We start from the raw sequence: 13,637 nt of genomic DNA, 5'->3' as shown, positions 1-13,637 counted from the left end.
CCTCAGAACTGAATGACCCCTGTGCAAGATGTTCCCTGTGGTTAGAGGGGCGGAAAACTCCTGTAGAGTTTATTCAGCTTGGACAAAAAAACAAAAAAAAAAAGTTAAGGTGGACTCTGCAGGACATATTAAAATAAGACCACACACACAAGGACAAACATATTTCCTGTTTTCCCCATTGGGAAATTAGTTATCTTGCTTAAAAGCAGAGTTTAAAAGCAGTTATTCACCCCAGATATATTAAAAAAAAAAAAAAGCACCACTGTGTTGCTCAATCCAGCAAGTCTGACACATGGCAACATGGTCCTAAGTCCATATGTTTTTTTTAAAAAAAAGGGGCTCTGTGCTGCCAATTCTACTTAAAACAGACACAAATATTAATGTGCACCAATGAAACGAATAATAATCGACCAGTAGTCAGTGCAGCTTATCACAACAGGGCCTGGGTGCGGTTTGCACACCGCTCCAGCCGCGCCTTTTCCTGTCACAGCGGAACGGCGGTGCGTAAGGACGGCGGGTCAGCTGACAGCCGCCAGAGGAGCCGGAGGAAGCAGCGGAATTAGCGGGCGTGTGAACTGGGAAGCCGCTGGATCCCGACACAGGCAAACGGGGAAGCGAAAGACCGGCGGCGTTCGCGAGAGAACTAGGGTAAGCTCACCGGAGTCGATACCGGTACGCGTTTCTCACCAAAATGACCGAACTTGTAGCCCGGTAACGGTGTCGGACAGCCGGCGGAACCGTTTCATTCGGCAGCGATGCTAACGTTAGCCGCGTTAGCTGCGGCGCCGTTAGCTAGCGTCAAGCTAGCAGCGGCAGCTAACCGCGGCAACGGAAGCGAGGCGCTTTTCCCGTCAAAATAAAAGCATGTAGTGTGGCGTTTCTGCACTGTAATGGTGAGGTCAGATTGTTTGGGACTGTCGGTGCTGTATTTTTTTAAATGGTTAATGTGTAAGTTCAGTAATAAGTAGCGCTAAATGTTGAATGGTCGTCAAATGTCTTGAGTTTCTTTCTCACCGGAAGTCGGTTTGAAATTCCGCACGGCTCGGCGCTGGTTCGCTAGCTAGCCTGCTATCGTTAGCTAAATTAGCTAGCTACCTCTTACTCGGTCTATTCTCCATCCCTGTGATCTGAGCTGAAGGTCAAGCCCCCCGTCTGTGCCGTGGACATTAAAGTGTGTTTAAAACGAGGCGTCTCGAGCAGAGCTGCTCCTCATTGTTCGAGGCAAAAAGGAGCAAATATGAAAAATGTATGAACGTTTTTGGAAAATGGCCCGAGTGAGCAGACATCTTGACTTCGGCCAATAAACGGGCGAATTAAACCCGCTCGTGTCTTGTGCACGGTTCACTCCGTCACGACTCGGTTATGTTCATATGGGGAATTAATTTTTTTTACTAATCTCGGGCACATGATTGTGTTGTACACCTCCTTTTAGCCCCCGTGTGTTTTAAGGTGTCTGGCCTCTTGTCTTCGAGGAATTTCAAGCATGTCCTTCATCCTCCTGGTTTCCAGAAGCTTCAGTCTTGAATGGGGGCAAACTCCTCCTGATTTGATGGTCCAAGCCATAAAACACTCAACGCTAATTGTCTAGCAACTGCTTTCAGATAAACCTCGCTGTCTATAGGTTTTTTTAAGTCCATGTGTAAGTCTAATCAGATCCAGTAGTAAAAATGCAACAGATCTTGTAGCTGGCTACCTGGTTGACATCCTGCTTCACACTACAGACTGCTGCTAATCTGCTTAATCTTATTTCTTTGGAGGAAAACAAGGAATTGACTGCGGTGAGGGTGGTGGTATTGAAGTCCTCTCAGCCTCTGCTGGAGTGATAGTTGATGCATGTATTGTGTATGCACATGCACGAATAAAAAATGAGTCACCACAGTGGGCCAGCTGCAGGGTTTATTCAGTTGGCAATAGTGTCTCTGTGTGTGTGTGTTTGTGTGTGAGTAAGAGGGAGAGACAGAGAAAGCGGATGTGAGGGACAAGCGCCTCCCTGTACTGTCGCTCTCTCCCTCACTTTTCACTGCTTTCACTTCTCTATAACTCCCTTTTTTTCCCCTCGTTTCCTTCCTGCAATCTCTCTCTCGCTCCATTTCTGCCTCTTCTCCAGGCGGGGTTTGGTTTCACCATGGCCAGTTGGGACTGAGAAGCAGCCACAATGATTGGAGGATTGTTCATCTACAACCACAAGGGGGAGGTCCTCATCTCCCGGGTCTACCGAGATGACATTGGGTACGTTTCACACAAGCAAAGCTGCTGTAACGGTCCTAAATTTCTTCAGGGGGGGGAAGGACTGTCGTGTCGACGAGAAGGTCGCGACCCGCCGGGAGTGGACAGGTTGATTCTGAAGCGATGAGAGAGGATTATGTCCCTCCACCCCCCCCAAGCTAAGGAGTTTACATTTGTCTGTTTTGTCATCTCCTCTAAAATGTGTTTAGAAAAATAGCTGAGCCAGGATTACATTTAGGATTACATTTACGATAATGTCACCAACTCAGAGAACGCAATTAATCTGCGAATACAAACACCTGCAGAAAAGATTCTTCGAAATAAACAATGAATGATATAAAACAATTATGCACATCAGCAAAACATAATATCCTCCTTCATGGTTTCCCACAGTGTGAGGTAATGATTTGGTTCACACACACTCGTGTTTATCACACCACACCTTCTATTTACAAGATTAGCTGTAGTGTAGCTGTGTGAAAAGCTCTGCCAGATTGGCCTCAATGTTGGTACACGACACAAGTTATTAGTTATTACCATGCAGAGATGACGTGCTGATAGCAAGCACCTATTTCCTCTTCTTAGATGGGGAAGTAATGTCAAAGAACAGCATATCCTTAGGTTTGACATAAAGGGATGGGGATTTAATAACACATGTTAAAATGGCTTAAAAGGAATAGTTAGTGAGTTGTAATGGCTCATTATAAATGTGGATGTAAAAAGAGACTTTAACTAACTCAACAGGACTGTGGCAGGAGCCGACACAAAGCTGCTGGATAAAAAGGTATCAGCAAAAAGGAAATCAGTCCCGCTGCCTAAGATGGACGACTTAAAATGTGTCTGAGTCATATCCAGAGTAGACTGGGGATAATAGATTAAAAACCAAAGCCTGTGGCCTAACCACATGGTAAAGAAAATGGTGGTCTGGTACTTCACATGTGAGGTTAAAGACTACATCAGGACAGGAACTGAGCCGTGTGGCTAGAAAAATCACTTTCTTCCTTTCGTCGTCCCTATTTGTTTGCGACACATTGTTGATTGTGATGAAGACATCTCCTTGCTTACTCCTATTGATGGCTTTTTGTTTGTGTAAACCAAAATCAGTGATTGAGTTGAGGGTGAGGTAGGCATCTCTCCAAAATACACACCAGGCCCCCAGTGCCTTTTATACATTTATACAATGAGGGTTGGCAAGGTGCAGAGAGGGCACAGGTGCAGGAAATTGATTTCTTTGTGTCAGTTATGTGGGTACGGAGCAGCAATGCTGGGTCATTGGGTTACTGTCTGTGTGGACCCTTTAAGTATTTTTTTAACATTTCAGTTTTTGTTGTCGTTGTAGGGTTAGACGTACAGAGAAGACATCAGAAGAGGGCAGACACAGAATCGTATATGCTGCATTTTTCAGAGCTGTTCAGTGTAACAAGTCGCATCAGCAGACCGAGACACCATTAAATAGTCTGTTTGAATTCAGTGAATGCAAGGTCTGCAGGTTTGTTTAAAAGACTCGCAGCCTTGTGTGTACCGGGATCCTTCCCGTCTTTTGTCCTTCCTGTGTCTAGCTAGTAATCAGTAATGTGATTGTCACTGTGTTATTTTTAATCATCGCTGCTCCTTCCTATCTAGCAGAAGCACAAATACAGTGCAGCTGCTCGTCTCTACCTTCTCAGACACGGCACAATGTGTACTGCCGAATATCACTGGATACGTATCAAAAGGAAACAGAAATTGAATTCAGGATTTAATGACAGCTTTGCTAAAACGTGTAAAAAGAGAAACCTATTTTTTAAGACGTCTTTATGAAAAAATCTATAGGGCTGTTCATATTCAGTATAAAAACCAGAAAATCCATACGTTTTGTCTCCGATGTGGTCCCAGCAGGTGATAAGTACCCATTATGCTGCTCTCATGGCTGCAGAGTATGTGTTAAAATATTGTGATGACGACTACGGTTGCGCTTGAGATTTCATCCACTTGAAAGAGAGCGCTGCAGGGATGCCACATTTTTGAGGGCTAATCCGGAAGTTAGCATCACCCTGGTTCTTTTGACAAAAAGCCTGTGAGAATTTTAATTGGATTTTGGATTATTGCAGAAAATAAGCTCTGTGGCAAACAAAATTTCATGATATTTACATGTTTTCTTCAGCAAGATAATCTTCCAAAATGAACACCACTTGCATGGTTTTGGAGGCATAAATGCGATCAGTTAAACAGAACTACATCGCTGTCATTTGACTTCAATGTCTACGCCACTGAGCTTCCTACTATTACTAGTGTACAGACTAGTGAGTAGATGAGTGTCCATGTTCGGTGTAATGGCATTTAATGTCCCCAACAACATCTGTACTCTCATTTAGCCGCTTGTTACACACATAAAGGCTTTAAAATTGACACGTAGGCTATTAACTGATGTATTTTATGTCGTAGAACAAAACCACAGATGTTATCTGGGCATCCTATCGAAAACCTGTTCAAAAAACCTTTTGACTTTCGAGACGAGGGAACAGCAAGTGTAGGATTTGTTCATGCAGAACTCTTAAAGCTGTAATGGAGAGATACAAATCAATTAAGTTTCACTTTCTATGCTGTTGTGCCGATAAGCAGAAACTTATATTAAAGAGCAATATAATGCTGCTGACATATTCGGCTCCAGTGATGCCGTCATAATAAACACCATGTTACTCACCTTGTCTGTGTACATGATGCACGAAAATGTCTCTTGTGCATTTTTGTCTCTCTCCTCTCCTTTTACTTCATCCTTTTTTCCTCTCTATCCTCTGTATCACCATTTTCCTCCATCTGTCCATCTTGGCCCCTGTAGGAATAGGTAAGAGAAGCTCGAGCCTATCAAGCATGACCCATGACCCTCCCCTCTCATGGCCACCGATCAATGACCCCTCCGAAACCCCCTAACTGCATGTCCATTGATTCCACAGTCAACTTCCCGTTACTTCCTCCGAGCATGAGTCACCTGTCATGACATTACAGTGGTGAATAAACCACCAGATACTGAGATAACGACAGCCGATCAGTGAAAGCCAACAATTTCAGCCACGACCAGAAGATTGATGCTCACAAACAGCTCTACCAGTGCCTAAGCATGTAGTCTGAGCATGGATTAATTTAGTCCTCTCATCCTTTTGAATCTGCCCTGATTTTTCACAAAGAAACTGAGAGATGAGTAAGATCATAGATCATTTTGTGTTAATTTTATTGGCTCTTACACGTAGAATAACGTCTTAGGCCTTGATTGAAATAAGATACACTGAAACCATCTATGTTTTAAAAATGTTTTTGATGTTTTACTTTAATTCAAAGCTCAAATGCGATTTCGAAGACAATGTGTTGAATATATGGCTGACACACTGTACCTCTGTCCTAACGGGAGTTCAGTTATCATCACTTAAAGTTAAACTCCTAAACCTGCGAACAGATATTTATATTTTGATGACATTGTAGAAATGATATCTTCATTGTGTCTTCTTGTTTGTCTCTAATACATTTTTTTTTCTTCATGGTGACAATCAGTACAGTATTGTTTACCTGCAGACTCACTTCTTCTAAAATTAATATAGTTACTACATTTTAAGAAGGGAATGTTGATAGTATATCAGCTGTTAATTATTTAAAATAAGGTGGACAAAAGTCTTGAATGTCAGTGCTGTCGACATTTTGTGCCGCCTAGATGTCGTCAGCCGTTTCTCAGTAGGATTTGGTTTTCCTGTTAGAACGTGCTGCGTCCTCTACACTAAGCCTTGTTATTTATATATCCACATTAAGCAAGGCTGCGTTTCCCCAAAGCACCATGGCACTAAGGTATATTTAGGCAAACTTAACAGTAAACAAATAGTCCAGCTTATTTTACCAAACATAGTTAACACATTTTTTTCCCATGGAAGTCTGGTTAGTTACGATGCTGCTGCCTGGGTGTCGACCTAAACTCTCAGAGCCTTCCCTCTTCCTACTGGTAATTATCACCATTTACACAAAACAACACTCCTTTTTAACGTCTTAACGCACCAGCTCGAGGTGTCTTCTTCCAGTTGTTTGGGAAATGTTTTGATTATTTGCTCATTTCTTGAAACGGATGGATATCTGAGGGGTTACGTTTTCACAGGATGTCACAGGGTGGGATCTTTTATGTAAAAGCTTAAAACAATAAATGTCTGTCTTTTTTTTTTTCTCTTTCTCGCCCTCCCGTCTCAGGCGTAACGCGGTGGATGCGTTCCGTGTGAACGTGATTCACGCCCGGCAACAGGTTCGATCCCCGGTGACCAACATCGCCCGCACCAGCTTCTTTCACGTCAAGCGCTCCAACATCTGGTTGGCGGCCGTCACTAAGCAGAATGTCAACGCCGCCATGGTGTTCGAGTTCCTCTACAAGATGTGCGACGTCATGACTGCCTACTTTGGCAAGATCAGCGAAGAGAACATCAAGAACAACTTTGTGCTCATCTACGAACTGCTGGATGGTACGAGACGATAATTGTAAAAATAATTGTGAAGGGATCCAAATGTAGAAGCTTGTGGCATGACACCATGTTACCTTAAATATCATATAAAATGACATATAAACATTGAAGTGCTCACTTTTAATTAAGTAAAAGTTGACAACTGTCTTTACAAATATTTTATTCAGGACTCATAATCGACGTGTATTAAAGTATTCTGTGTTAATAGCAATGACCCCGGACTAACCTGAGACAACAGGCTGGTATGAATTGGTCATGCAGATTGACAAATCAAACATCAAACACAAAGTTTGTGTGAAAGTTGAATAAATAAAACGTTTCACGCAGTCAGCACTGGTTCTCTCCATGACCTGATTTTTTTCCCGTCCTGACACTTATCTGTCCATGTTTGTTCGTACAGAGATCCTGGACTTTGGCTACCCCCAGAACTCAGAGACCGGAGCTCTGAAGACCTTCATTACCCAGCAGGGCATTAAGGGACAGGTCAGTAAGACGAGTTTAGTCTTTACATTTTCCTGTGTTGAGAAAACAAGGATATACATTCAGTTGCCAGATTAATAGACAGTTTTAAAAAGGTGTCAATTCAACTATATTGCAATTATAGAGGATGTTGTTTGTTTTTATTGGTTTTAGTTTTTTATAACTTTTATATTTTATATACTATTTTATATACTTTTATATACTATTATAGAGGGTAGACTTGATATCAGAGACACCTCTGAGTGTAACTCAGGCGAATCACAAGTGATAAAACGGGTAATAAATACACTGTTTTATAGGGATGTCCCGAGCCAGTTTGCTCAATCTGGATTTGGCAGATCAAGACATATTTTACTAGACTGACGTTGATGATATATATCCATGATCTATTTCCAGTCCTTGGTTTATTATTATCCCTTAAACTTTGAGTAGCAGCTGTCAAATACAATAAAAATTTCAATTCATTTGAATCTGCAGTATTCCTTAATGCAGCGCTGCGAGTGAAATGAGCAATAACTGACGGTGTGATTCACTGATGTCCGTATGGAAATTGTATAAAACACTGTGCACACAAAACATTAAAATTCTTTAAATTAAATGTTATTTTTCCGTTTTTCTCTCCTCCTCCCCGTCTTGTGTTCTCGGACTCTTCGTAATTCAGCACCAGGTAATAAACAACACTCAGATTCTGTCTCAGTAAAATGTATTTTGTCCGTGTATGGGACCTTGTCATATTTGTTTTCCTCTCACGCTGCAGTGCTAATGATCCCTCTTCGTTGCCTTCGTTCTTTTGTCAGTCTGTCAGCCTTTTCCTTTTGTTGGTAGTGATACAGTTTCTCTCCCTGTCTCCCAGACAAAAGAGGAGCAGTCTCAGATCACCAGCCAGGTGACGGGGCAGATCGGCTGGCGTCGCGAGGGCATCAAGTATCGCCGCAATGAGCTTTTCCTGGACGTACTGGAGAGCGTCAACCTGCTCATGTCACCACAAGGTCTGTTCATACACGCTCCCCCCTCCTCCTCCTAACTGTGGGTGGGCTGCAAACATGAATGATTTATTGAAATTGTATCATTCAGAACAACTAGTGACAGTTGTTCAGGGTTTCGTCTTTTATGTCTCTTCTTGTTAATATTCACATATTTGAGATTTTTAACATTTAATCCTCAGTGGACTTGTCAGATGCAGGCCTTGAGAGTCTGCGCATCAGATAACATGTCAAGCACTTCCTCTCCCCAAGAAGCAATTAATTGGCCCATTAATAGCCAGGGATTGATAAAAAACAATTTCAGCACAGAGTCCATTTGGTATCTGCTCTGGGGCTTTCGATCCTATCACACCATCTTCTTCAGCAGAGTGGAGTGAGTCTCAGCTACAGATACTGAAAACGATGTCCTTCTCAGTGAAGCTCAATTCAAAACACAGGCCTTTTTTCCTTTTGTGCTTAAAAACTTCCCTTTTATAAAGAGATTTAACTGAGTTTTACTGCTTTTATGAAAAGATTTATTTTTAAGTGAAATCAAAACAAGATTGGATTTTTTTTGGTAGCATTTCTTACCCTTTTAGTTTTTACTTTTGGATTTTATGTTTTAACTTTTAGTATCTGGTACTCGTGATGAGGGAAACTCCTCATTGGGTAGCTGACTGAAGTTTATTCATTCAAGTTTATTAAAAGAAAACCTTTTTCTTTAAATAGTTCTCCCGTTTTGTGGCTGTATAAATAGTTTTTAATAAGTAATAAATATAGCCACTTCTGATCAACCCATGTCATTTTAACATGCTATGAACAATTTAATTTAATCCCTGCCCGATTATGGATACAGATAAAGATAATTGTCTATTCGCTCAGTTGTTAAGTAGAATTCAACTCCTCAAAACAACAAAGTGGAAAGGAATATGATTTGTAGCGTGGCTAGTTTTAGACTCATAAATTCAAATTTTTTTCTCCTTCCTGTCCAGGCCAAGTCCTGAGCGCCCACGTGTCGGGCCGAGTAGTGATGAAGAGCTACCTGAGCGGGATGCCCGAGTGCAAATTCGGCATGAACGACAAGATTGTTATCGACAAGCAGGGCAAGGGGGGAGCGTCTGATGAAGCAGGGAAGAGGTGAGTGACGCAACAGGGAGGGAATATTTGAATATGATTTTAGATAATTTGCAATTCAGTTTTTTTATTCAGATTGGTCCTTTCTGTATTATTTCCATCTTAAAAACTCTGACAAGGAAATTAATTGTCAATTTTTAAGAGACCACCTCGTCTGTTAGCCCCTTGTCTGTGTTATGAGTGTTGTCTTGCTGTTTTACAACAAGACAGGCTTTACAATTTCTTTTTAATTTTTCTTTCCTTTGGATGCATCTCTCCTTTCTTTCCCTCTCTTTCTTTTCTATGTGCTGTACCTCAGTGATTTAGGGGGAGGAAGGTACTGTACTGATAAGTGTCCTCACCCTATGCTACCTCAACACACACAAACACACAGACACACAAACACCTGCCTTGTCTAAGCCCTTAAGCACATTAAGAATTTGTACATCTCATGCAGTGTTGCTCCTCACACACTCGATTCAAATCAAACACGCCTTGTTTAACTCTTCAGTGTACTGCCCGGTGGTTGTTTGCCTTTTTGTGGAATGGTTGGTTTGTTTTCTTTTCCCCACACCTACCTGCTTGACTTTTAACTCTTTACCTAAACACCTAACAGGGGTTGTGATTGTTTTGTTGCACAGTAGTATCATCTTTATGTTTTAGTTTTCATGTCTTGATACTAGCAGTTGTGTCCCTCTGTGTGCTCATATCTTAATGTTTCCTTCTTGACTATTCACATCAGCTGAGGGAGAGTATTAGTTTAATCTTTGGAACAATTGGTATCATAATTATTATACATAATTTTTAATAGTAAACAGGCAAACTAATAATCTTTTATCCTCTTTTGTGTGTGTCTCTGATGTGTTTTTTCTCCCGGCAGTGGGAAGCAGTCCATAGCCATCGACGACTGCACTTTCCACCAATGTGTGCGCCTCAGTAAGTTTGACTCAGAGCGTAGCATCAGCTTCATCCCCCCTGATGGAGAGTATGAGCTCATGAGGTCAGTAGATGGACTTTTTAAAAACATTTTTAAAGCATTTAATTATTATCAAACTGTCAGGACAAGAGCAGAATGTGACAGAAAAGTGTGGGAGATCACAGGTGTATCATTGAATAAATTGTTTTGAGAAAAGCGTGGATAAACATTATAAAATGTATGCATTTTGTTTGTGCTTTCTCCTCCCCCTTCTTGCAGGTATCGCACCACTAAAGACATCATCCTGCCATTCCGAGTCATCCCTCTGGTTAGGGAGGTTGGCCGCACTAAGCTGGAGGTGAAGGTGGTCATCAAGTCCAACTTCAAACCCTCGCTGCTGGCCCAAAAAATTGAGGTGAGCTCATTAAAGTCAAAATGATTATAAATGCAATTTCCTCACATAGCAGCTTTAACATGACAAAATGTGTAGGGAGACACAGACGCCTCTCAAATGACGTGTATGAAGTTTGATTTGCCTTAACACGGCTTCATGTTCATCTCTTCAGGTCCGCATCCCAACGCCCCTCAACACCAGCGGAGTGCAGGTGATTTGTATGAAGGGAAAAGCCAAGTACAAGGCCAGTGAGAACGCCATCGTCTGGAAGTGAGTAGCTCTGCCCGTATATTCATTTACAAACCAGAGGCTGTATGATAGAAGTGGACGTGACGCCGGGTCTGAAAAGTGAATCAAACGTGGAAGAGCCTTAAACCTGCATTCTTTCTAATGATCAGCAGGGTGTGACTTCACTTGCAATGAGTTTATGGTCTCAATCACTAGTTTCAAGTCTTCTCCATCACAGCATGATGTTCATATTGTAAGTTATGGTCCCGTTTGCAGTAAAACAGACGATACAGCAGAGTATGCTTTAGGGAGTATCAGGATATCCTCCCCAGCTTCACCCTTTAATCCAAATATGGTCACTTCTTGCTCTGAATCACCAAGATGGTGATATATTAATGCCAAACTCAAGACTACAGAATGGTAGTCCTCAAACCAGTGGGTGACATCAAGGCAGCTACATCCACTTCTTGTTATAGTCTATGATACAAAGTCACTATTCTATGCTCTCTGTGTCAAGCTGATGATTAACAGCCTCTCTTTGGTGTCTCTGTTTGTTTAACCTCAGAAACACAGACCTCTTCTCCTTTACAAACCCTTTTAAACTTGACTCTGACTCATTGTTATGAGGTTTCGAAACTTCATGAAAACTCCATGTTTGTGAAATCTTAACAACGCCTCCAAAGCTTTACTATTTGTGTGTGTGTGTGTGTGTGTGTGTTTAGGATCAAACGCATGGCTGGGATGAAGGAATCTCAGATCAGCGCTGAGATCGAGCTGCTGCCGACCAACGATAAGAAGAAATGGGCCAGGCCTCCCATCTCTATGAACTTTGAGGTCAGAACTCATTAATAGTTTACAGTCTCGTCCTTCCTCTATGTCACACAGACACAAACACTCACACCCAAATGTGATCCCGGCAAATCAGAACCTGCTTACCTCATGCACTTCTTGTTCAGAGCTCACGGTGAGAACCCAGCGACTTATGTGACCTACAGCTCCCAGCATGCCCTGACATGTCTCAAACCAGGGTGTTGGCAGGTCTTTAAAACATCTAAACAATGTCTTGAATTCAGTTTCTATAGATACAAGGCTTTAAAACTTTTGAATTTGTGAGGTTTAATCTAATTTCTCCATCTTTTAATTTTGATTCTGAAAAACCTATTCTGAACCTAATACTGTCTTTACTTTATACTTGCATCTAACTGTTAACTGTTGACTGGTAACGGGGTTGTAGACGGATCCTGCAACAGGACGAACTAGGCATTTTCACTATATTAGACAGGAGAGACTGGAGTCATGGGAGCAAACCCAAAGACGCAACTACACTTGAAAAACGTGCCCAAAAAACCGCAACCCTCGACCACCGATATTTTTAAGAGACAGACAGAGCAGCCTGGATGATTGGTCAGAAACAGAAACAGTCTTGAATTTGGTTAAGATGATCAAAAAGCATTGAATTAAAGTGCCTGACACCGTGTTAACCTTCCTCTTCTCGTTATTGCAGGTTCCTTTCGCTCCCTCTGGTCTGAAGGTGCGCTACTTGAAGGTGTTTGAGTCCAAGCTCAACTACAGTGACCACGACGTCATCAAATGGGTGCGGTACATCGGCCGCTCCGGCATCTACGAAACTCGCTGCTAAAAGTTCATCTCCTCTGGGCAGCGAACTGACCACTTTTCCTCCCATCTATCTTGTTAAGATTTTTTTCTTCTGCCCCTTCCTACTTTGTCTCTCTCCTCCCCTCAGTCCTTATAGCTTCTCTCATACAGCCCCTCCCTCCCTCCATCCACCGCCACCCTCACCCCTTCCTAACTAGGTGTTGGAGATTGAATTTACATCATTAAAAAAAGTAAATATGATATAATGCACAGATATATGCAAAATGTGAACCATTGTATCGTATATATCTCGTAGTGATGAGTAAACCTGTAAACCAACTGGTGTCTGAGAGATAAAGACACGTGATGCAGGAGAGAACCAGGGGGAGAGGACCGGAGGCACCTTTAGGTGTCTTTTAAAGGGTGCCCTGTTGTGTTTATTCAGTGTTATTGTTCCACTATTTTCTCTCCAGTTACTTTAGACGCCCCACAAATTCCTAGAGTTAATCACTGGTAAGATGATTTGTAGCTGTTGTGGTTTAAGATGAATCCTGATATAGTTCCTGTGTATGAATCTGTCTCCGTAGAGTCTCCCCTTCAAATTGAGATGCATTGTCTGATTCTGTATTGTGGACTTGATTGATATTTGATCTGTGTTTGTTGGGAATGGTCATTTGGCTCTAAAGTCTCATCTCAGCGTTTACGGGCAGTTAGGAAAGTGAAGGGACTGAAAGTGACCGAGCTGTTTTTGTACTTATCCCAAGATCGTTTCTCTCCCTCGCTATTTTTCCACGATTAGTTTTACCAGCAATTCAGTGAGTAAGGTCAAAGTAAAGTTGAAACAAAGGGGAAACATTCCAGACAGTTTTGAGGTTTGACCATCATCCCGATAAGCTCGTACGTGACTCAAATTTCCTGTTCGTTAAGCACGAAGATCAACTTTTGTCACACTATTTTGATTGTGAGTTGCTGTGGGGAAAACTGGCTCGGCTCTGGGAGTGTGTTTGCAGTGAGGTGAGGTCTCCCCCTGGTGTTCGCCTCGTCACTGTCTGCTTCTTCATGTTTGTAGCCCTGGTGACCGTTCTGTCCAATAAAATCTGACTATGTAACCAACCCCTCCTCTACGCTCTGTGTTTTCATTCTTCTGATATTATTTTAGGTTTCCGTAATTCTATTGTGTCAGTTTCCTCTTGATATTGTCTGACACGAGGGCGGGGCTGGTGTCGGAACAATGGATTCTGGGAGATTGTAGT

At 42.1% G+C, this 13,637-nt stretch overlaps 1 protein-coding gene across 1 annotated transcript; it reads left to right on the top strand.

Moving 5' to 3' along the window:
• Positions 1-455: 455 nt before the first annotated feature.
• Positions 456-13,497, top strand: LOC141016316 (AP-2 complex subunit mu-A-like). The gene is made up of 13 exons (XM_073490605.1): positions 456-648; positions 2,108-2,229; positions 6,430-6,695; positions 7,096-7,178; positions 7,837-7,842; positions 8,029-8,164; positions 9,130-9,274; positions 9,570-9,587; positions 10,131-10,250; positions 10,446-10,581; positions 10,733-10,830; positions 11,511-11,622; positions 12,293-13,497. The coding sequence occupies exons 2-13, from the start codon at positions 2,156-2,158 to the stop codon at positions 12,425-12,427; spliced, it is 1,329 nt and encodes a 442-aa protein (XP_073346706.1). The 5' UTR covers positions 456-648; positions 2,108-2,155; the 3' UTR covers positions 12,428-13,497.
• Positions 13,498-13,637: the final 140 nt, after the last annotated feature.

The sequence above is a fragment of the Pagrus major genome, chromosome 21 (assembly GCF_040436345.1).
Source record: "Pagrus major chromosome 21, Pma_NU_1.0".
NCBI classification, from domain to species: Eukaryota; Metazoa; Chordata; class Actinopteri; order Spariformes; family Sparidae; genus Pagrus; species Pagrus major.
This window is presented reverse-complemented; position numbering and strand designations above follow the sequence as displayed.